The 25,023-nt window shown below is 37.9% G+C and overlaps 1 protein-coding gene and 1 pseudogene across 15 annotated transcripts in view; one reads left to right on the top strand and one right to left on the bottom strand.

The window, feature by feature from the left end:
- Nucleotides 1-25,023, top strand: part of MLLT10 (MLLT10 histone lysine methyltransferase DOT1L cofactor) — a 254,453-nt gene that overhangs the window by 44,748 nt on the left and 184,682 nt on the right. For 14 of the 15 annotated variants that reach the window (XM_036023436.1, XM_036023459.1, XM_036023431.1 and 11 more), the window contains one exon: nucleotides 11,853-11,907. The exons of the other annotated variant lie outside the window; for it this stretch is intronic. In XM_036023436.1, the coding sequence (XP_035879329.1) occupies nucleotides 11,853-11,907 (55 nt within the window). The remainder of the gene's footprint in view (nucleotides 1-11,852; nucleotides 11,908-25,023) is intronic. 15 annotated transcript variants of the gene reach the window in all.
- Nucleotides 8,181-9,636, bottom strand: LOC114492804 (annotated as a pseudogene).

Raw genomic sequence — 25,023 nt, 5'->3', positions numbered from 1 at the left:
TAATTAATGTACAGGTTGAATAAGATCTCTTCTGTTTCTAGTTTTCTGGCAGTTTATAGTTGAGTGGATATTTTTTGTAAGTGCTTTTTCTGATTTGTGGAAACGATTATATAGTTTAAAAAGTTAATATAGTAAATTTTGTTGTTTTATTTTCAAATGTCATAACAACCTAGTATTTCTGGAATAAACTTTACTTGGTCATAGTGTATTATCTTTTTTATATATTGCTAGATTTAAATTGCTAATAGTTTATTAAATATTTTTTGTATCTACCCACATGAGGGATGTTAGTCTGTAATTTTTTTTGCAGTTTTTTTCAGGTTTTAGTATTGGTATATTCAGTACCAATACTATCATGTTACTCATGCTGAACTCAAAAATGATTTTGGAAGTGTTCTCTATTTCTGAAAGCGTTTGTGTGAGATTGGTATTTCTTCCCTCGTGATTTGAAGGACTTTACTACTGAAAAATCTAACCCTAGAGTTCTGATTTTGATAATGAATTCAACTGAAAGGGTTTTTTAAATTATTGTTTCATCTTGTCAATTTAAAGTTGTATTTTTCAGGGAAGTTTTCCATTTCACCAAGTTGTTGAATTGGCCAATGTAAAGTTAATTAATAATCTTTTGTTTTTTTAATATCTGTGGGTTCTGTAGTGATAATTCTGTTTTTATTTATGTTATTGGGAATTTCTGTGTGTTTTGAAATCAGTTTAGCTAGAGCTTTATTAACTTTGTTCATCTTTCCAGTTTTGACTTTAAATTTTCTGTACAGTTTCTTTTCTATTTAATTTTTCCTGCTCTTCTTATTTTCTGTTCTTTTACTTGGGGTTTACTTTGTACTTTTTAGATTCTTTAGGGGGAGTCTTAGGTTATTAATTTTATATCTTTTTCCTAATGTGGTCAGGGAACATACTCTGTATGATAGTTAACCCTTTTAAATTGTGTCTTGTGTTTGTTTTTTAAATCCCCACTTGAGGGATATTGATTTTTTTAGAGAGGGATGGAGAGAGAGAGAGAGAAACATCCATTGGTTTCCTCCCATACACACTCTGACAGAGTATCCAACTGGCAACCTTGATATGTGCTGTGACTGGGAATCGAACTCTCAACCTTTTGGTGTACTGGACAGTACTCCAACCAACTGAGCCACCTGGCCAGGGCCATTGTGTCTTCTTTTATGTATGTCTTGTATATGGTCTTTCATGGTTAATGTACCGTGTTCACCTGAAAAGAATGTGTGTAGTGATTTTCGGTATTGCTTAGATTATCCATTTATTTATTGATTTTTGGGGGGTCTAGTTTTGTTAATTACCAAGATAGAAATGTGAAAATAATATAATACTGTGTTTGTGGAATTGCTATTTATTCCTTTACTTGTGACAGTTTTACCCCATATATTTAGAATCATTGTTACTAGGTATACATTTATGATTGTTATATTTCATTATGTCCCAGGTTTAATCTCAACATTTAATGTAATTACATGATTGGTTTTGGTCTGCCCTTTTAGTAAGATTTTTCTATTTGTCTTTTTTGTTTTTAATATAACAAAAACTAGTATTTAAAAATAGTTTTGATGATAAAATTCACATATGTAGTTCAGCCACTTAAAGTGTACAATTCAGTGGCTTTTAGTATGTTCACAGAATTGTACAACTGTTACCATAATCAATTTTAGGTTAAACTTCTGCTTTCAATATTATGTATTTTAAAGAATAAGAAATACAGTCTTTTATAATTACCCAGATATTTATCATTGGGGTGTCTTCTTTGCTTCCTGGATATTTATATTTTCATCTAGTACCATTTCTCTTCATTTTGAAGACTTATTTTAGTCTTTATTGTAGTCTGTGTCTGCTGGTGATGATTTTTCTTTGTTCTTTATTAGCTGAAAATATCTATTTTACCTTCATTTTTAAAGGAAATATTAGTTAAATGTACAATTCTGGGTTGACAGTTCTTTTTCTTTAGTTCTTTGAAAGATGATGTTTTATTCTCTTTTGGCTTCCCTAGTTTATGATGGTAAATCAACCATTATCCAGTCATTGTTCCCCTGTACTTAATGTGTCATTCTCTTGGCTTCTTTCAACTTCCCCCTTTGTTTCAAGCAGTTTGGCTACTTGGGATCCACTGAGTTTCTTAAAAATATATATTTTATTGATTATGCTGTTACTGTTGTCCCAGTTTATCCTCCTTTGACCCCCTATACCTGGCACTTCATTCTGTCCAGCAATCCTACTACTTAGTTCATGTCTGTTGGTCACACCCATAAGTTCTTTGGCTACTCCATTTCCTATACTGTTCTTAACATCACCTTGTCTATTTTGTACCTGCCAACTATGATTCTTTTTTTATTTTAATTTTTAATTTTTATCTTTTCAAAGTATGTTTTATTGATTATGCTATTACAGTTGTCCCATTTTTTCTTCCCTTTTCCCCTCTGCCTTTCCCCACTCCTCCCACCAGCATTCCTCCTACCCCTGCCCCCAAGTTCATGTCCATGGGTCGTACATTTAAGTTCTTTAGCTTAGCTAGTTCTATGTATTAGATAGAGCAGCTTTACTCCGTGTCTTGGTAGTGTGGCCTAATGTAGTAGGTATCCTGTAGGGTCAAGTGGCACAGGCTGTCCTATTACCCAATCTGGGTGCTTGAGGTATACCGTTTGTGTGGGCTGAGCACACCCTCCCCTTGTAGTTGAGCCTTGGTTGCTGTTGGTACATCAGTGGGAGGGATTTACCCAGGTCAGCCAGCTGCAAGGATTCGCTGTGAGTACTTACCACCAACCTCTGCCCTCTGTGGAGGATCATCTGTGCAGGGGCAGGTGGTGGTGTTCTGATGTGGTCTGTAGCTGTCCACAGGGTATGCTGACCCAGGGGTTTTTGGGTAGTGCAGGCCAAATTAGCCCTCACATGTTTTTTGCCCTGGGGCTACTATGCTTGAAGTATAAAGCAACCTGAGATGTCTTCTACTTGTGCTGGGCTTGGAGATTCTCAGGTGAAGCCAAGCCGGCTGCTCCTAGTGCTTGGCCTGGGGCTCATTAAGGCAGACTGTTGAATGTCTCAGAGGATTTGGGAAGTTTTGAAGCATGGGCTAAGACCAGTCATTCATACAGAAAAGCAGTTTGGGTGGGCCTGTATGCTGGGTGGAGCAAGGTCTCTGGGGATCTCCAAGGTAAGTCAGACAGTGTTAGCCAGGTTCATGGAGTCTCAGATATGGCACCAGCTTGCCTGCTCTGTGGTTCTGTAGGGAGAGGGTTTATAAAAGGGTCAATGGCCTCTGCTCACCTTGATGCCAGGCACTTCAGTTTATCCCTGATGACACTGGTGCTGTTCAAGCTTCTGCCCAGGTGTTGGAGCTTAGAGGGAGTGAGTCTGAGTAGGTGGGTCTTTGTGTGTCTTCATTATTTTATTTTATTTTTATTTTTTAAAAATATATTTTATTGCCCTGGCTAATGTGGCTCAGTGGATTGAGCACCTGCCTTTGAACCAAAAGGTCGCCAGTTAGATTCCCACTCGGGGCACATGTCTGGGTTGTAGGCCAGGTCCCCAACAAGGGGTGCATGAGAGGCAACTGCACATTGGTTTCTCTCCCTTTCTTTTTCCCTCCCTTCCCCTCTCTAACTTAAATAAATAAAATCTTAATATATGTATATATTTTATTGATTATGCTATTACAGTTGTCCCATTTTTTTCTCCCATTTATTTCCTCTACACAGCACCCTCCCTCCCACCAGCATTCCCCCCCTTAATTTATGTCCATGGGTTGTACATATAAGTTCTTTGGCTTCTCCTTTTCCTACACTATTCTTAACCACCCTTTGTCTATTTTGTATCTACCATTTATGCTTATTCCCTGTGCCTTTTCCTCCATTCTCCCCCATCCCCCTCTCCCACTGATAGCCCTCCATGTGATCTCCATTTCTGTTCCTGTTCTATTTGTTTGCTTAGTTTTTTTTGTTTTGTTTTGTTTTAGTTCAGCTCTTGATAGTAGTGAGTTTGTTGTCATTTTACTGATCATAGTTTTGATCATCTTTTCCCTAACATTTCATGTAATAAGGTCTGGGTGATGAGGAACTCCTTTAGCTTTACCTTGTCTAGGAAGCACTTTCTCTGCCCTTCCATTCTAAATGAAAACTTGGCTGGATAGAGTAATCTTGGATATAGGTTCTTGCCTTTCATGACTTGGAATACTTCTTTCCAGCCCCTTCTTGCCTGCAAGGTTTCTATTGACAAATCAGCTGATAGTCTTACGGAACTCTTTTGTGGGTAACTGTCTCCTTTTCTCTTGCTACTTTGAAGATTCTGTCCTTATCTTTCATCTTGGGTGATGACATTATGATGTGCCTTAGTGTGTGCTTCCTTGGGTCCAGCTTCTTTGGGACTCTCTGAGCTTCCTGGACTTCCTTGCCAGATTGGGGAAGTTGTCCTTCATTACATTTTCAAATAAGTTTTCAGTTCCTTGCTCTTCCTCTTCTCCTTCTGGCACCCCAGCGATTCAGATAATGGAACATTGGAATGTTTAAAGTTGTCTTGAGGTTCCTAAGCTTCTCATTTTTTAAATTCTTGTTTCTTTATTCTGTTTCTGTTGAATGTTTATTTCTTCCTTCTGTTCCACATTGTTGACTTGAGTCCCATTTTCCTTCCCTTCACTGTTGATTCCCTGTGTATTTTTCTTTATTTCATTTTTCATAGCCTTCAGTTCTTCCTCTGTTTTGTGACTATACTCAACCATTTCTGTGAGCATCCTGACTACCAGTGTTTTGAACTCTGCATCTGATAGGTTGGCTATCTTCACTGCTTAGTTCTATTTTTGGAACTTTGTTCTTTCTTTTGGGCTATATTTTTTTTTGTCTCAGTGTGTATTTTAAGTTGTGAGGGGAGGAGGCTTAGGTATTTGCCAGGACAGGACAACCTTCTTTGCTGCGTTATAGCACTATACGTGGGGGAGGGATCAGAGAGGGAACAGTGCCACTTGCTCATCTCTCTGTGGGCTTTCAGTTACTTCCCCTCCTAACCACAAGCAAATTGGGCCCTTATGGTGCTGATTCACATTTGCTGGGCTTGGGTATGTTCTGGAACCCTGTGGGTCTCTCCAGTGAACTCTTCCATGAGGCTGGGAGTTTCTCTCACCTCCACAATTGCCACAGGTTTTTATATCCAGAGGTTTTGAGGTTCCCCCCCTCGTGCTGTACCCCTGGGTTGCGCAGTCTGTTTCGCTCCCTATTTGTTTCTCCCGGTTTATCTGCATGCAAATATGGGACCACCTGGGCCTCTAGCTACCGCATTGCCCCCTGTCCTCCCCACCCTGGCTGCCTGTCTCTGCCCTTCCTACTAATCTGAATGAATATTTCTTTAACTCCTTGGTTTTCGGACATCCATACAGTTCAATTTTCTGGCAGTCTGGTTATTTTTTCTTTTTAAATTTGTTATTGTCCTTTGGGTTGTGGGAGGAGGCAAAATGTATCTGCCTACACCTCCATCTTGGCTGGAACTCTGTGTGTGTTCTTTAAAAGGAACTGCTTGGGGTTCCGCTGTTTCTTCCACTGACTCAGTACCCACTGGTTTTTGCAGCCAGGAGTTTTGGGACTTATCTTCTGGTACTGCAACCCTGCAGTGGTGGTCTGATATAGGTCTGGGACTCCTTGCTCTTGAGATATCCCTCATGTATTTTTATCCACCACATGTGGGTATGGGAACAGCTCATTCTACTTCTGTGTACCTCCTACCAATCTGGACAGATGTGTATTCTATAATTCTGTACTTGTCAGATTTCCATTCAACTTTATTTTTGATGGTTCTGATTTATGGTTCTATATTCTAGCTGTAATTTTGATGTGGTTGTGCAAAAAGGTGAGCCATGTCTGCCTGTACTGCCATCTTGTCCAAAAGTGTACATACTTTCTTAATCATACTGCGTGATAGAAAAAAGAAAGCCTCCTTGTATAATTTCTACTTGTTTGGGGTATTTCAATTACAGTGTATTTTTTCTTGGTAAAATGTTGTGAGATCTTTCATACATGCTTGTTTTGGGGGGAGGGTCTTTTTTTTTAAGATTTTGTTTAGTTTTAGAGGGGGGAAGGGAAGGAGAAAGAGAGGGAGAGAAATTTCAGTGTGTGGTTGCCTCTTGTATTCCCCCTACTGGGGACCTGGCCCACAACCCAGGCATGTCCCTTAGACTGGGAATCCAACCAGTGACCCTTTGATTCACAGGCCAGTACTCAACTACTGAGCCATACCAACCAGGGCAGAGGAGGGTCTTTTTATAATCTCTTTGTCCTTTTGTGCGATTTACTTGTGCCTTTTAACACTCTCTCTTACTAAAATAAGAATGGATCTGTGGAATTATTATTGTAACATGTATAGCTACAGCCTGCCCTGTGAAACTTTTCAGTTTCTGTTGGTTTACTACAGAATCGGGATTCTCTGTTGTCTAGGATCCCTCCTACCAGATTCTTTCTTCCTGAGTTTTTCAGTAGGCTTCTAACTGTAATTTAACCTTCTTTCTTCCTGTTAATAATTTTTCTCTAGTCTTTTATCTGTTTTTACTTTTATCTTGAAGACAAAGTCATTATTTTACTTAGCATAAAGTAACGTATCTCTAAAAATTTAAATTATAAAAAAAATGAAGTGTTTTTTGTAATAAAAAAGTAAATTCACTTATAATTTTACTGTGCTCATCACAATCTGGTTAATATATTTTGTGTATTTTCTTTTAAAATTTTCTTCCATGCATTCATTTAACTCAGTTAAAAATATAACATAACATTCATTACCTCATTGTTATACAGTAGGAATTTTATAAAATTTAGTTTTAAACAGCCATGTAAAATATTTTTGTACACATTTTTTCATGTCTTGAAATTACAGTGTATATATATGATATAAAATGACAACATACTTAATAAACACTATTTCTGTCGTATTTCCTTTGACTGCCTGTGAAGTAATGGAATCAGTAATTTTCTTGAATCATAGAGCTGCATTACTCTCCAAAAAGAATTGCCCTGGCTGGTGTGGCTCAGTGGATTGAGTGCGGGCCTGCAAACCAGGTGTTGCCCGTTTGATTCCTGGCTGGGGCACATGCCTGGGTTTCGTGCCAGGTCCCCAGTAGTGGGTATGTGAGAGGCAGCCACACACTGGTATTTGTTTCCCTCTCTTTCTCCCTCCCTGTCTCTAAAAATAAATAAATAAATCTTTTAAAAAATTAAAAAAAAAAGAATTGGATATGGTACCATCAGCAGTATATGAAAATAAATGTTCACTGCACTCTGAACATTAGGGATTATATTTTAAGGAATTTAACTATACTAAGAACTTAGTCGGCAAAAATGCCTCTTATTTGTGCTTTTTATATTCACATTTTTTTTAATATAAGTGAGGCTAAATGTTTTCTTATATATTTGTTTCATGTAACTTTTATTTTAAAGATTTTATTTATTTATTTTTAGAGAGGGGAGGGAGGGAGAAAGAGAGAGAGAGAAACATCAATGTGTGGTTGCTGGGGGCTGTGGCCTGCAACCCAGGCATGTGCCCTGACTGGGAATTGAACCTGTGACACTTGGTTCACAGCCTGTGCTCAATCCACTAAGCTACGCCAGCCGGGTAGCTGGGCTGTTTCATGTAACTTTTTAAAAAAGATTTTATTTATTTTTAGAGAAGGGAAAGGAGAGAGAGAGGGAGATGAACATTGATGTGGGAAGCATTGATTGGTTGCCTATCATCTACTCATCTACTTTTCTTTAATTAAAAATATGAAATAGCCCTGGCTGGAGTGGCCAGTGGATTGAGCACTGGCCTGGGAACAAAAGGATCATAAGTTCGATTCCCAGTGAGGGCACATGCCTGGGTTGCAGGCCAGGTCCCCAGTAGGGGGCGCACAAGAGGCAACCACACATTGATGTTTCTGTCCTCTTTCTCCCTCCCTTCCCCTCTGTCTAAAAGTAAAGTGAATAAAATCTTTTTAAAAACCCTAAATAATACATTTTTTTTTGTCCCTGACCCATGTGACTCAGCTGGTTGGATATTGTCCAGCAAAGTGAAAGGTCACAAGTTTGATTCCTGGTCAGGGTACATGCCTGGGTTGTGGTTCGCTCCGCAGTCCAGGTATAAAGGAGAGGCAACCAATTGACGTTTCTATCTCACATTGATATTTCTCTTCTCCATCTCCCCTCTCTCTAAAAGTAAATAAATAAAATCTTAATGAAAACTTTTTTGAAGGAGAATTTTTATTAAGTTTTTGTACCCAAAACTCAACAATGTACACTTAGCCCAGCTCTGTGGCCAGTTCTTTAGCCTTTGCCTCTGCCAGCTTGGCAGTGCAAGCCATGCACATTTGACCCAGGGCACTGCCTCCCCAGTGGCAGTGGATCTCCTCAAATCTGTTGTTGTAATTGGTATAGACAGCTTCTATCAGTTTGGCCCGAGCTGCTTTGTCTTCTGAGTTAACCTATGTGAAGAGGATGGTGGTACAGGTCTTCCTGTGGACTAGACACCCCAGCCTGGCTTTCCACTTGATGATGTAATAGGGAACCCCCATCTTATAGCAATAGGGCAGGCAGGAAGATGACTGGATTTATGGGATCAACATCACTACCAGCTGGGCCTTGTTGTTCTCCACCATGGTGGTGATAGTGTTAACCCCTGCTCGAAGGGCATGTGGCCTCTTGGTGGGGACATCCCATTTGCTAGCAGCTTTTTTCCTCAGCCTTTGTCCCTGGTGTATACTTGTGGCCCTGCTTAAGCAGTTTAGTAGCTGTTTTGCATCCAAGGCCTCGATGAATGCTTAATAGCAGGAGACACTTTTAGATGCTTTTAGAGGATAGCCCCTTGCTGCTACAAATTAATGTTGCAGGGGCATTTGAGAAAGTGGGTGAGGTCTGTTTTGGGCTGGATGTCCAGTCCAATGCTAAAATTCTTAGGCCTCTTCTCAAATAGGATTTGTTACCTTCTTGGTCTCCTGCTTTTTCATATCAGCAGGTGTTGGTTCCACTTCCTTTCCCTTAGCCTCCTTTACTTTTGGCATCTTGGGCTGCAGGATAAGAGAACTAAAGAACATTTTTTAAATTTAAACATTTTGAACTTATATTTGTGATCAGTGAGTTTTAAAGGTCTAATATGAATATTTCTTCCCCAATTGCTAAACAGTTGTTCTTACATCTAATCATACCAAAGAGTACTCAGTCACTGACTGTACTCTTTTATTAGATTTAGTTAACTTCTACAAGCAACTGTTTCTTTCCTGCAAGGTGAATCATACAACCAATAGTGTTTACATCTGTGAAGGAAGTATAACTTAGAACCAAATTATTGCCTGCCTTTAGCAGGTGTGCTTGTGGTTTTGCTCTTTCCATTTTATCCATCATATATTTTTTGTGTTACCATGTCTGGAGACTGGGCTATAGCCGTAAAATAGAGCTTATAATCTACCAGAGTAGGTAAGAATAATTGCATAAATAACTTTGATTACAATATATGACAAGAAGGAAATTATAGGTAACGCATAATATGACACCTAACCTAATAGAGGGATTCAAGGAAACCTTTTCTGAAGAAGTGACTTTAAGCAGGGATCTGAGGGAGGAATAAGAAATTATACACTGTGAAAGAGGTTCAGGTGAAGGACAGCATTTCAGGTAGAGTAAAAACAACACATTTAAATTTGTGAGGCAGGAATGAGCTTTGGAGTATTTACAGAACTGAAAGAAGAAAAATCAGTATTGCCCAGACAGTGAGATGTTGAGACGAGAGAAGGTTGTAGAGGGAAAAGTAGGGATAAGTTATGTAGGGAAACTACCAAAGAGGTGTTAAGTGGGGAAGAGGTATATTTGGACTTGTGTTTTTGAAGTTCATGCTGTAAATTGGTAGGGGTCAGGTAAGGGTGAATATTGGGAGACTATTTAGTAGAAGGCCACTGCTTAGTGGTCCTGATGAAAGTTGATATTGTCTTGCAGTTGGCTAATAATACTATTCAGTATTTAGGAGGAATAATGGCCAAAATGTGGTGATTGGTTAAATATGAGGATAGGAAGCAGGGTAAGGCTGCATAAAGATGATGTCTAGGTATGGGCAATATGTGGTTTAAGAATATCATTACAAAGATAGGGAAGAGTAAGTGTTGTCATACATTTTGGACAGAGCTTAAAGTACCTTTGTATCATAGGAAGTTTTACATATGGAACAAAGGACAAATCTAAATAGGTTAAATTTGGGACTCACTGGTATATCCTAGTAATTCAATTGGTTATAATAGATCTATGGGAAATGAAAGAGATTGACTAGTGCTTAACATGTAATGAGAAGGCATCTTAAGTCAGAGCCCTGAGGAACTAACACATTTAAAGGTTGGATAAGGTTATCAGAAAGGTGTTGCCAAAGAGATAAGAGGAGAATCCAGAGAGTGAAATACTGCATGACAAGAAATAATAGCATCTCATGGCTTATGTTGTATGTACTTACTATTTTATCATAGTTTCCTGCTTTTATTTTACTTTATAATGTATTTGTTACTATATTATATGAGGTCTGTCTGGAAAAAGTCCAGCCATTGTTAATATAATGAGAATGGTTTGGGCAACATTGATATAACTTGGCAGCCAAGGAGAGTGGACTGGAATGCACATGAAATTGAACAACGATAACTTCACTGTACTAGTCAGTGGGGGTGGTAGACTCCATTGAGTGAGCACGTGTACTGTGTGGCCGTCGCATTCAAAATGACTGAGCAAGTAGAACAATGAATCTGCATCAGGTTTTGTGTTAAGCTTGAGCAATCCTCTGCGGAAACTTCAGATGATTCAGAAGGCTTTCGGAGATGATGCAATGAGTGCAGTGCAAATAAAAGTATGGCATACATGCTTCAAAGATGGTTGAGAATCTGTTGAAAGTGATCCATGTTCTGGAAGGCCTGCAACAAGCAGAATACCTGAAACTAGAGAACATGATGGAATCAACAAAGATCAGCGAATGACAATGTGAGAATTAGAAGCTGATCTGGGGATTCCAAAAACTACTTTGTCCAATGTTTTGACTCAGGATCTTGGCATGAAATGTGTCGTGGCAAAATTCGTTTCACAGATTCTGCTACCAGAGCAGAAGGCTGGATACTTTCTGGACAGAACTCGTATGCTGTAAAAGCTCTTTGGGAAGCAAGATAAGGTACACAAATAATAGGTGTGACCTCCAGGAACATATTCTTCATATAAGACAATGCCATTGAAACTTACTCTGTTTAATATTTTTACAATTATATCTGTCTTGTCAGTAGTGGAAGGAAATGTTAGCACTGGCTGTATGTTTATTTCTGGTTTTATATTGAGAGTTGATAGTGAATGGGATCCATAGTAACTTGAGTACCACTGCATATGAATGATAAGAGTAACTAGAATAATTAGAGCAGTTCCTTCCAGGAGGAAGGTCAGCACATGTGAGAGCATGCCTTCGCACTTAAATAAAAATTCTAAATTTTTGAGTTTTGCTTTTTATTTTAGGACAAACCAGACCTAACTGACTAGAATTACCCTACCTGATCATATTTTGAAAGTAAAGAGATAGAGGCAAATGTTAAAAGCTGTGTCCCAATCTTATGTTGAGAATCTTTTGTTTTTATAACTTTAATGCTAAACACTCTTGGTAGGAATTAAAAGTTCAGCAGAATTTACTTTTTAAAATGTATCTGGTGCTCTGAGGGAGATCTTATGTCAAGGCAAATTTGTGAAGAATGTTCTGAAATGTTACTCTTGGTAGCAACTAGTATAAATGTTGCTCCCACCTTTTAATAGTTTTGAAGTTACAAGGAAGATGTTATACGTTTGTAATCTGAAAAATCTTTATTTCCTTTCTTTTTTTTTAAATAGAGATGTGAACTGTGTCCTCATAAGGATGGAGCTTTAAAAAGAACAGATAATGGGGGTAAGTGCAGAAATTTAAAAATGGTTTTTTTTAATTGAAAACTGTAGTGGGAAAGTATTTTAAGATATTTGGTAGTTCATATTATATAAAATTAAATAGTGTTTACTGCTCAGATATTTTTAATATCACTGGATGTAATTTATGACATTTTTTATTGAAACAGGAGATTTTCTATTTTTTCGGACAGAGTTAAGCATTGTTTTTTCTTAATGCACAATGATCCACGTACTTTTAATTAAAATCTTGATTTTTTTTAATGGACACTATTTCTTACAGAAACTATTTAAAAAAATAAGCCACTTTTTTAAAAAAGATTTTGTTTTTATTTATATTTAGAGAGAGGTGAGGGGAGGGATAAATAGAGGAGAGAAACATTGATCCATTGCCTCTCACATGTATCCCAACTGGGGACCAACTGTGACCAGAAATGGAACCAGTGACCTTTCACTTTGCGGGGCAGTGCCTAACCCAACCATACCTGTCAGCAAAATAAGCCTCTCTCTGTTAAAATCTGTTGTTGTAAGAATCTTTTTTTCCTTTTTGTGTACTGCTGGACAGATGATGTTTCTGTGGAATGTTAATTTTAATATCCTTGTATTTTTGCTTGATAAAAAAGAAATGCTGACATCTGTCTTGTCATTTTTTGAGCTTTCCTGAAGACCCTTGTGTATTTCTCATTTTCATCTCTGTTCTTAGTTACCTCCCGCAGAGAAATCTGTATTTCTTTATAGTTCAGTACCATGAATTTATTAAACTGTGGTATACTGTGAAACTTCTAAGGAACTGATGAAGTTACTAAAATAGAGGTATAACATAGTGTACACTTCCATTTTGGGTATTCAACTCTAAAATATTGGCATAGAATATGGTAATTGCATTAGTAAAGAAAAGGGAAAAATAACAATGTTTTTGTCTATTTATATTTTATTTTAATGTTTAGACTATGTTATATAGTCACATTATCCAAAATTTAAAATATTTTTAACAACTCTCCCTCTTATTCCTGTTCACCATTTGCCTAGTTCCTTAACAACTTTCCTGCCACAATATAATTGCTGTTAATTACTTTTTTGCCCATTCTTCTAGGTCATCTGTTAATGCATATTTGTATTAACAGATAAATATTTCTCCAACTTTTAATCTTTTTATAAACAGTCTTTACCCAAGGACATATTTGTTGACTTAGGAAGGGAGAGAGTGGGAGAGAAACAATGATGTGAGAGAGAAATATCAGTTGGTTGCTTCTTGTATGTGCCCCACAAGGGACCGAATCCGCAATCTATGTATGTGCCCTAACTGGGAATTGAACTTGCGACCTTTTGGTTTGCAGGACAACGCCCAACCAACCAAGCTACACTGGCCAGGAGTTCTTCAGTTTTTATATTGGATGAATATTATACATACTCTGGCATCTTATTTTTTTTCACAAAACAGTTTGTCTCTTTTATTAGTACAGAGATTTCTTTTTACCATATTAATGTAATTAGTCACCTGTTGATGTACTTTTAAATTGTCTGCTTTTATGAGTAATGCTTTTATGTATTCCATTTTGCATGTATGCAAGTACAACTGTAGGATTATTAACTCCCAGAAGAGGATCTGTAGGTCAAAAGGATTTTGCAATTAATTTTTGGTAAATATGCCCAAGTTATTCTTCCTGGTGATTGTACCAAATTATGTTCCCAGAAAGAATGATGAATGAAAAAAGCAGATTCTCTATGCCCTTGGAAATCCAGTATGTAGAAATTGGTATATCTGAGCAGTTATTTTGTATTTTACTTATTTATAAGTGAAACTGAACATCTTTTCATATTTTAAAGAGGAATTTGTATTTTCTTTTTGTGGGCTGCTCATATGCTTTTTCTGATTGGTTGGGGATCTTTTTTTTTTTTTTTAGATTTTATTTATTTATTTTTAGAGAGGGAAGGGAGAGAGATAGAGAGAGAGAGAGGAATGTCAATGTGGGGTTGCTGGGGGTCATGGCCTGCAACCCAGGCATGTACCCTGACTGGGAATCGAACCTGCGAGACTTTGGTTCGCAGCCCGCGCTCAATCCACTGAGCTACGCCAGCCAGGGTGTGGATCTTTTTCTTTTTTACTTGGAACTTTCATAGAAGCCCCTCTTATATTAGACTTTTGTTGATATGAATTGAACTAGTTTTTGCTCAGTTGTTCATCTTGCCTTATGAACCTTTTTACTATACATAAGTTTTTAGTTGAATTTATTAATCTTGTCTTTTGTGGCTTCTGTATTTGAAACTATTAGGTGGAAAGGTCTTTCCTATTACAAGGTTATAAAACATTTCTTTCATGTTTTTCTGTATTGATTTCCTTTTATTTTAATGGTTTAATATTTCGTGCATTTGGAATGTATCTGGGTAATACAATGTAAGGTGTATGGACCCCCAATTTTTGTCTAGGTGACAAAATGCTACAGTTTGTCCCATTCTCACTTACTGAATAACTCATCTTTTAATCACTGATTTGAAATGTTACCTTTGTTATAGTCTAATGTATATTTAAAATATTCTGACTAAGTTGTGTTCCAAAATTGATTTTTGAGTTATTTTGGAACCTGGAGTACATTTTCCTAAAGAAATGCTAATCATTGGGTTGGTCAAAAGGTTCATTTACTTTTGTCGGTATAATGGTTCTACTAGTGCTTAGTTGTCTTTAACTTCATTGGAAACATTTTGTTAGCCCTGGCTGGCGTAGCTCAGTGGATTGAGCGCGGGCTGGGAACCAAAGTGTCCCAGGTTCGATTCCCAGCCAGGGTACATTCTTGGGTTGCAAGCCATAACCCCCAGCAACCGCACATTGATGTTTCTCTCTCTCTCTCCCCACCCTTCTCTAAAAATAAATAAATAAAATCTTAAAAAAAAGAAACAATTTTGTTAGATTGTATTGTATGTGACAACTGTCATATCAGCACACATTTAAAAAAACTTAGCAAAATTGGTGAATTTTTGTGCAGTCATTTTATATTTAAGATGGAAGAAAATACACAACATTTTTGGCGTATTATAATTTATTTCAGGAAAGGTAAAAGTACAATGGAAACGCAAAAATGATTTGTGCAGTGTATGGAGAAGGTGCTGTGACTGATAGAATGTGTCAAAAATGGTTTGCAAAGTTTCTCTGTACTATTGACATTATGGCCAAATAATGCTTTGCTGTAGGGTTGTCTTATGCATTGGAAGATGTGTAGCAGCACCCCTGGCCTCTGCCCACTAGAAAGAAGCCAGTAAATAGCAGGAGATAGCCGACATACTCAAAATATCCCAGTCAATACAGTTCTTGGTGAAAATGAAACATTTTCTTTTATTTCATGGAGAAAAATAAATAGACTTTTTGGCTTACTCAATATATTTCCCAGACTAGTTAACAAAACCCTACAATGTAGCTGATGTATAATACTGAAAAGACTTTTTTAGTATCTGTATACACTTTTATCATGCTGGTGATATGTTTGAAGTTTTAGTTTAGTTTTTCTTTTCCTGGCAGTCAGGATTAGGAGTTTTTAAATTCAATTTTTAATTTCTCTCCTTTCCTTTTTTTCCTCATACTAAGGACTCCTCTTATTGATTGTGGGGAGCCTTTGAAGCTGAGGAATGAGGTTTATATTTTAGAAAGATCACTCTGACCGCATTGAGTTGAATGGATTGGAAGGGTATCAGACCAGACCAACTATTAAAATAAAAATAGAGCTGGATCATAAGTGCGTTTAACATACTTGAAATCAGTTACAGTATATGTTCAGGTGAGAGGGGGGAAATAGAAAAAAGTAATAATTTAAATTATAGAGATTAATTTAGACTGCTGTTTTACTTGCTGAGCATGTACTCTAAGCCAGGGGTGTCAAACTCATTTTTATTGGGGTCCACATCAGCCTCGAGGTTGCCTTCGAAGGGCTGGAATAATTTTAGGACTGTATAAAAACTACTCCTTAACTGTTAAGGAGTTGAAATTACATTTGACCCTCTGAAGGCAACTGTGAGGCTGACATGGCCTCCCAGTGAAAATGAGCTTGTCACTCCTGCTCTAAGCAAACCTATATGGAAATCCCTTGTGAACAATTCTAAGGCTTTCATCTTTGACAAAGATATGTATTATTGAGGGGGCCAGGCAAGAGGTGGTATAACGGCTTGCTTATATATTTTTAAAAAATATATTTTATTGATTATGCTGTTACAGCTGTCCCAGATTTTCCCCCTTTCCCTGCCCCTGCTTGGTACCCCCTTTCCCTCCAGCAATCACCCCCCTTAGTTCATGTCCATTGGTCATGCATATAAGTTCTTTGACTACTCTGTTTCCTATATGTTCTTAACATCACCCTGTCTATTCTGTACCTACTAGTTTCCACTTCTTAATTCCTGCACCTTATCCCTCCTTCTCTCTCTTCCTTCCCCCAGTTGATAACCATCCAAATAATCTCCATATCTATGATTCTGTTCCTGTTCTACTTGTTTAGTTTGTTATTTAGATTCAGTTATTGATAGTTGTGAATTTATTGCCATTTTAATGTTCATACTTTTGATCTTTTCCTGATATAATTCCCTTTAACATTTTATATAATAATGGCTTGGTGGTGATGAACTCCTTTAGCTTTACTTTGTCTGGGAAGCAGTTTCTCTGCCCTTTCATTCTAAATGATAGCCATGCTGGATAGAATAATCTAGGTTGTAGGTCTGAGCTTTTCATCACTTTGAATACTTCTTGCCAGTCCCTTCTAGCCTGCAAAGTTTGTTTTGAGAAGTCAGCTGACAGTCTTATGGGAATTCCTTTGTAGATAAGTCTGCTTTTCTCTTGTTGCTTTTAAGATTCTCTTTTTAGCTTTAACTTTTCCATTTTACTTTACTTTTATTATTTTTAAAATACTTTATTTATTTATAGAGAGAGGGGAAGGGAGGGAAAAACATAGGGAGGGAAATGTCAGTATGTGGTTGCTTCTCATGGGCCCCCAACTGGGAACCTTGCCTGCAACCCAGGCATGTGCCCTGACTGGGAATCAAACCGGCAAACCTTCAGTTCACAGGCCAGCACTCAATCCACTGAGCTGCAGCAGCCAGGTGCCACATTCCTTTGTCTCCTCTATTTAGCATCCTCCCTGTGTTTCTGTGTATTGCATAGAACTGCTTTGACTCCCTATCTTAATAGCGGGGCCTATTATAGGAATGTGTACCTATAAATTGTATGGGTGGAGCCTTAAGTAATCACGGGGCGTTGGGGGGCCACCCATGTCACCACTCTGTGGCTCTATGTGGGGGAGGGCTCGGAGAGGGGACAATGCCGCTGCCTGGCTTCTGGAGATTTGCCCTGGAGCAAGCTGTCTCCAGGCACTTGCCCTACTGTCAGTCACTTCACTTTCTTCCTGTATGCCACTGGTGCCCTTCCAGTTACTGCCCTGATGCTGAATCCCAGAGGTGGTGAGTCTGCATAAGTCCTAAGACCTTTGTAGGTCCTTTAAGAGGAGACTCCTGAGAATCTTGCAGTTTCTTCTGCTGCCCCAACTTCCACTGGTTTTTGCAGCCAGAATTTATGGGGACTTATCTTCCTGATGCTGGAACTCTGGGCTGGGTGGTATGGTCTGGGGCTGGAATCCCTTGCTCCTGAGGTGTCTCACCCAATTTTTATCCACCACATGTGAATGTGGGTCCTCCCTTTCCATATTTTTGTGCCCCTCTGTTGGGTCTGTATTTCCACCCCTCCTACCTGTGTGGATGAATGTGGCTGCTTTAAGTCCTTGGTTGTCAGACTTCCATACAGCTTGATTTTTTGATGAATCTGGGTGATATTTTGTTGTCTAGTTGTAATTTTTGCTGTAGTTGTGCAAGGGGGTGTGTCATGTTTACTTATACTTCCATATTGTCCCGAAGTTGGGTTGCTTATATTTTTGAGGAAGATATTTTAATATGAATTGAGGGCCATTGGTACACATCTGACAGAAAAGTGAGAAGAACGTATAACATCCAACAGGGTTTTATATTCAAAATATTGTACGGCATAATGTACTTTCTCTTGAAATTTGAAGACATTTTTAAGGGATAGTTTCAATATTGCCTAGTATTTGCTTTACTTTTTGGCATTAGAATCTAAATCCCACACAGATAAGACCTGGCTTTGTTGGCAGTAAGTCCAAAGGAGGGATGATGAAGGACTCTTTGAAGACAAAAGTAAGAGGGATTAAAATGAGGAATGAATATTAGAGATATAAGGGTGGTAAAATTTTACAGATATATTTTTTAAAGCATACATAAAAGTAGAGAGAATGCCTAGGTGTCTAGCTTTTAACAGTGATCAATTTACGACTAATCTTTTTTCATTTATCCTCGTCCCTTCCCTGTTTTGATTATTTTGAATTTGTGAGCATCTCTAACATAAATGGGTTTTTAAAAAGGATACAATATATGATCACATCTAAAAAATTGTCATTACTTGATACATCTCTTGGGTCTCTTTGTAATCTCATCACTATTTTCTTGTCAATTCACTTATGGAAAAATTGGGATCATTTGCCCTGTATAGTTTTCCACAGTAGGCGATTGATTGCATCTTAGATGTTGTATGTGCATGTATTTTAACATGTTAACTTTGTTCTATATATTTCTGTACAATGGTACAATAGCAGATGCATTCAGACACTTGGTCACACTCAGATTGTGGGGCAGGCAAGAATACTTCATAGAATTGTATATTTTCCTCAAGAAGCATACAATATTTGTTTATGGTTTTTTTGGTGATGTTAATAGCTATTGGTCAGTAAGTATCTAGACCCATCATTTTATTAAATAGAGATTGAATAAACTGATATTCTGTCACATGCATTAGCAGGATTACTTCTATAAAGAGAACATTTTCCTTATTGACTACTTTTTAAAAGATTTATTTTATTTTAGCTTATTAGAGAAGGGAAAGTGGGGGAGAAAGAGAGGGGGAGAAACGTCAACATTTGATTGTCTTTTGTGCGCCCCCAACTGGGGACCTGACCCGCAATTGAGGCATGTATCTTGACTGGGAATTGAACCAGCAACCCCTTGGTTCACAGGCTGGCACTTAATCTACTGAGCCACACCAGGCAGGGCTCTTATTGCCTATTTTGTTAATCTGAACTGCAGTTTGTGAAGGAAGGACAGAATAGTTTTTTTTTAATTGAAGTAAAAATCACACAGCATAAAATTAACTACCTTAATGTACAGATAGTCCCTGACTTAACTATAGTTGAACTTAATGAAGCTGAGAAAACTATGCTCATTCAGTAGGAACAGTAGTTTGAATTTTGATCTTTTTCTAGGTTAGTCATATGTGATATGGTGCTCTTTGATGATATTGGGCAGTCAGCAATATGATTATGGGAGTAAACAACTGATATTCTATAGTGTATTTTCTTACTACATTTTATTGATTATGCTATAACAGTTGGTCCAAATTTTCCCCCTTTGCCTGCCTCTGCTTGGTACCCCCTTTCCCTCCAGCAATTCCCCCCACCCTTAGTTCATGTCCATGGGTCATGCATGTAAGTTCTTTGGCTTTTCCATTTCCTATACTTTTCTTAACACCCCCCTGTATATTTTGTACCTACTAATTTTGCTTTTTAATCCCTGTACATTTTCCCCATTCTCTCTCTCCCCTACCCCCACTCACCTTGATAATCCTCCATTTGATCTCCATGTCCATGATTCTATTCCTATTGTAGTTGTTTGCTTAGTTTTTATTTTTTAAAAATTTTAAGCTCTATTTATTTATTTTTAGAGAGAAGGGAAAGGAGGGAGAAAGAGAGGGAGAGAAACATCAATGTGTGGTTGCCTCTCATCTGGGTCCCTCCTCGCCCCACTGGGGACATGGCCCACAACCCAGGCATGTGCCCTGAATAGGAATCGAACTGGTGACCATTTGGTTTGCAGCCCACACTCAATCCGCTGAGTTACACCAGCCAGGGCTGTTTTTTATTTTATTTTATTTTATTTATTTTATTTTATTTTATTTTATTTTTAGATTCAGTTGTTGATAGTTGTGGGTTTGTTGTCATTTTACTGTTCATAGTTTTGATCTCCTTATTTCTCTTAGATAAGTACCTTTAACATTCATATAACAAGGGCCTGGTGATGATGAACTCCTTTACTTTGCATTGTCTGGAAAGCACTTTATCTGCCCTTCCATCTAAATGATAGATAGCTTTGAGGGATAGTAATCTTGGATGTAGGTCCTTGGCTTTTGATCGCTTTGAATACCTCTTGCCCCTCCTTGCCTGCAAGGCTTCTTATGAGAAATCAGCAGATAGTCTTATGGGAAGTTCTTTGTAGGTAACGCTCTGCTTTTCCCTTGTGGCTTTTAAGATTCTCTCTTTATCTTTAACCATTGGCATTTTATTTGTGATGTGTCTTGGCATGGTCCTCTTTGTGTCCATCTTGTTTGATCTTGGACTTGTATGCCTATTTCCTTTGCCAAATTGGGGAAGTATTCTTGGGGAAGTTTCCTTTCTTTTTTTTGAAATAAGTTTTCGATTTCTTGCTCTTCTTCTCTTTCTGGGATCCATATAATTCAGATGTTGGCACATTTGGAGATGTCCCAGAGTCATGTTCTTGTTTTTTCAATTCTTGTTTCTTCATTCTGTTCTTGTTGATTATTTATTTTTTCCTCATGTTCCAAATTGTAGATTTTGAACCCCAGTTTCCTTCCCTTCACTGTTGATTCTCTGAATATTTTTCTTTATTTCACTTTGTATAGCCTTCTCCCTTTAGTTTGTGGTCATACTGAATTACTTCTCTGAGCATCTTGTTTTTTTTTAAGATTTTTATTTATTTTTAGACAGAGGGGAAGGGAGGGAAAAAGAGAGGGAGAAGAGCATCAATGTGTGGTTGCCTCTCACACACCCCTTCCTGGGTACCCGGGTTCGTGTGCCCTGACTGGGAATTGAACCAGGGACCCTTTGGTTCGAAGGCCAGCACCCATTCCACTTAGCCACACCAGCCAGGGCTCTCACCAGCCAGGGCTCTTACCAGTTAGGGCTTGCTGAGCATCTTGATCACCAGTGTTTTGAATTCTCCATCTGATAGATTGGCTATCTCCGTGTCACGTAGTACTTTCTCTGGATTTTGTTCTTTTCTTTCATTTGGACCATATTTCTTTGTCTTCTCAATTTGGCAGCCTCCCTGTGTTTCTGTGTATTAGGTAGAGCTGCTTTGACTCCCTATGTGGGCGCACCTGTTATGTTGCAAGGGCAGAACCTTAGGTATTCAACAAGGTGTTGCTGCCTGCTTCGCCCCTTTGTGGTGCTGTATGTGGAGGAGGAAAAATACTGTTTGCTCAGCTTTTTCCCCCTTTTCCAGTGACTTCCCTTCCTTTCATAAGTGACTGGTGCCCTTCTAGTTGCTGCCCTGATGCTGATTCCCAGAGTGAGTGGGTTTGTGTTATGTTCTCATACCCTGTAGGCCCTTTAAATGGAAGCTCCTGAGAGAACAGCAGTTTCTCCGACCGTCCCAACCTGGTTTTTATAAGCAGAGGTTATGAGACCTTATTTTCTTGGGGATGGAACTCTGGGCTGCACAGTCTGGCCTGGGGCTGGGGTCGTTTGCTTCCTAGTTGTCCCTCACTGCACGTGAATGTGGGACTCCCTCTTTTGTTGGCTGCTGCTGCTTCTTCGCTGCCACCGCCTTGCTAAGCCACATCACATCCTCTCTGCACTTCCTACCAGTCTGGGTGAATGTTTCTTCTTTAAATCCTTGGTTGTTGGACTTCTGTACAGTTTGATTTTCTGACAGTTCTGTTTGTTTTTTTGTTTTTAAATTGGTTGTTAATCCCTCTTTTGGTTGTGTGAGGAAGTAAAGCGTATCTACCCTTTGCCTGCATGTGGCTGGAAGTTCTCTTGTTTTTAAGTTGCCTCTTTATTGAATGTATACTCGGTTGCTATAAACTTTTGACTGTTTTCCAGAGTTTTGACAATGTTGATTCTGACATTTTGTGCTTCATTTTCCAGTTTCTGTAACAGCACAGACCCTTGGAGCTGCCATCACTCCACATGCTCATTTTTAACCTTTATCTACCAGTTTTCAAAATAGTAGTACATTATTTGGTTGCCAGTAACAGAAATAAATTCTGTTAAAAAGAATGCATTTTTTTTAGAAGGAATCTCTTTTTAAGTAAGAAATATATGGAAGGATATGACATACCTTACAGACTTAAAAGAAAAATTAAGCAGTTATCATTTGAGGTGACTAGAATCAGAAACTGATAGCCATTTCAAAGGTGTTACCCTCAGAAGAACAGAGAATGGATACTGAACACACTTAATTGTAGAAACTTAATATAATATTGTATGACTTAATGGATGTGGGCTGAGATGAGTGAGCAGTCACTCATTCAGTGTGGATAGCTGAGTGCAGATGGTATTACCCTGCACTAGAAATTGTGGGATAGAAAGTTACTTAGGAGTAAACAGAACGTTGAGATGTACTTTGCGTGTGTTGAGTTTAGATGAGGGTGAGGTAGCTGAATAATGTATATGTCAGTGGGAAATTGGGTATAATACCAGCTTTTAGCTGTTACCATTCCTGTCTTTTTGTAGTTTCTTTCCTGTGAGTCTATCACATTCTTGATATCTGTCTAGTGTTTTACATACACAAATAACTTTTTTAATTAAAACCTTTTTATCCTCACCTGAGGACATTTTTCATTGCTTTTAGAGAGAGAAGAAGGATGTAGGTTGGAGGGGGGCGTGGAGAGGGAGGGACGGGGGAGAGAGATGGGGGGGGAGGGGAGAGAGAGAGAGAATATGAATATGAATGAATGAGAAAGGGAGAGAAACATCAATTCGTTGCCTCCTGCATGTGCCCCAACTGGAAATCAAACCCTCCACTGAAGTATGGGCCTTGACCAGGGATTGAACTGATAACCTTTTGGTTTATGTGATGGGGCTTCAACCAACTGAGCCACACCAACTGGGGATATACACACTGTTTTACAGAAATTTAGGGATGTTATTTTACAAACTCCTTCTTCATTTAGTAATATATCTTAGAGATGGTTGGTTACACACAAGTAATAAAGAACTCTCCCTTTCTCTCATATACATCTGCATAATATTTAATTGAATAAATGAGTCATGGTTGTTTAACCAGTCTTATTGATAAACATTTAATTGTTGTCAGTCTTTTTTAAACCCTGAATAATCATGTACAGGCTAATCTTAGGGCAGTAATTAGCTGTTGACCAAAATTCCTAGAAGTGGAATTGCTGGGTTAGCGGGTTACATGTATCTCTAATTTCAATAGATTTTCACTGTTAATTTGTGAAATCTGTATTTTAGCCAAATTCCCCTCTATTGAGATTGTACTATTTGAGACTTTATTCACAGTACATAAGAAGAGTCTTTTCATCATAACTTTCCTTGGCACAGTTTCATGACCACCTGAGTGGGTTTCAGTTTTGGATTATTGATGAAACTCACAAGTCATAATTGGCTTATCCAACCTTAAATATCTTACAAAAGAAAAGCATACTCATTTTCAGTGTTACGGAGGCCTCCAAACTCTAAGGCAGGTTTTGGTGTCTCCAGTATTTTGGCGTAAGGTTGACCAGAAGCTAATGTTAGTTAGCACCTGACACATGGTCACAGGAAAGCCACCAGATTTGGGGACCCTCAGCTTAAAAATGTCTATTAGCCACACATCCTCTGTCTTTGTGACTCGCTTTTCTATTTTAATGTGGCTGTAGACCATAAAATACAAGTCCTACAATATACACTCCTGACAGGCAAATATAGCAGGCTAAAGAGCATTCTTGGATAAGTTATAAATACATGGCAGACCTACAGGGTGCTCATCTGTCTTCAGGGTTGGTATTGCAAGAAGTTAAACAGTCAAGTATTTTTCTCAAGAGATTGAAAGAAGGATTTAGAGTCTAGCTCTTACCCCATTCTATCAGTATTAAGAATATTTGTGTATTTGCCAATCTGGTATGTAAAACCTAAATTCATGTAGCTTTAATTTGTATTTCTTATATTATGAGAGTTGTTGAGCAACTTTTCGTATGCTTAAAAGCTTATTTATATTTTCTTTATGTAAAGTATTCATTCTTACCTCATTTTTTGCTTTGCACATTTCACATCGCATTCTTGGTTCGTTGTGTAAGACTTTTTGATATACAGTATTAGGGAAATAAGTCCTTTGTAGTATGAATTGAAGAATTTTTTTTGTCCCAGATAGTTGTTCATGTTTTGATTTTGCTTTTCGCCATATAGAAATTAACTTAAAATTTATATAATCATATTAATTAATGTTTAAAATATTTTCTTGATTTGTAGCATACTTAGAAGGGCTATTTCTTTTTTTAAATTGGTGTTCAAGTACAGTTGTCTCCATTTTCCCCCACCACTCTTCTCCACCCACCCACCCCCACCTCCCACCTCAATTCTACCTCTCTTTGGCTTTGTCCATGGGTCCTTCATACATGTTCCTTGATTACCCTTCCCCTTCTTTCCCTTGTTATGCCCCTTACCCCTCCCCTCTGGTTACTGAGAAGGGCTATTTCTACATCAAGATTTAAAAATTTTATAAGACTTTGTTGAGAAGGTAGCTTTAAAAAATTTAGATTATTTTATTCAGAATTTATTTTAACATGGAGTTTGAGGTGTGCAGCTATTTGTTTTTCTTTTAAATGACTGTACCTTTATCCTAAATACCTATTTTGAATAATCCATTCTTTTGCCTCTTGATTTCAAATGATATGCTTCTTTTATATACTAAATTTACATGTGATTTGGTTGATGACTTTTTATTTTATTCAGTGATACATCTTTTCATGAGCCAGTACCACACTGTTTTTATGATATCTCATAGGTCTAGGCCTTTTTCATTAATATCTTGCTCTATTTTCCTGTTCTCTATCCCCATCCCCCTGTCTCTTGTCCTCTTTATTTTTAATTAGAAAACTTTTTTTAAACTATCAGTGCCGTTCTTGGCTCTACTTGTTCAGTTTTTCCTTAAGAAACTTTTTAATGAATTAGTTTAATTTGTTTACATTCCTTTTTGTTTTGTATTAATTTTAGATATACAGAGCAGTTGCAAAGATAGTGTAGGGAGTTCTTGTATACCTTTACCCATTTTCTCCCATTAAATTTTC

The sequence above is a fragment of the Phyllostomus discolor genome, chromosome 1 (assembly GCF_004126475.2).
Source record: "Phyllostomus discolor isolate MPI-MPIP mPhyDis1 chromosome 1, mPhyDis1.pri.v3, whole genome shotgun sequence".
NCBI classification, from domain to species: Eukaryota; Metazoa; Chordata; class Mammalia; order Chiroptera; family Phyllostomidae; genus Phyllostomus; species Phyllostomus discolor.
The sequence above is the reverse complement of the archived record's forward strand: the minus strand, read 5'-3'. Positions and strand labels throughout refer to the sequence as shown.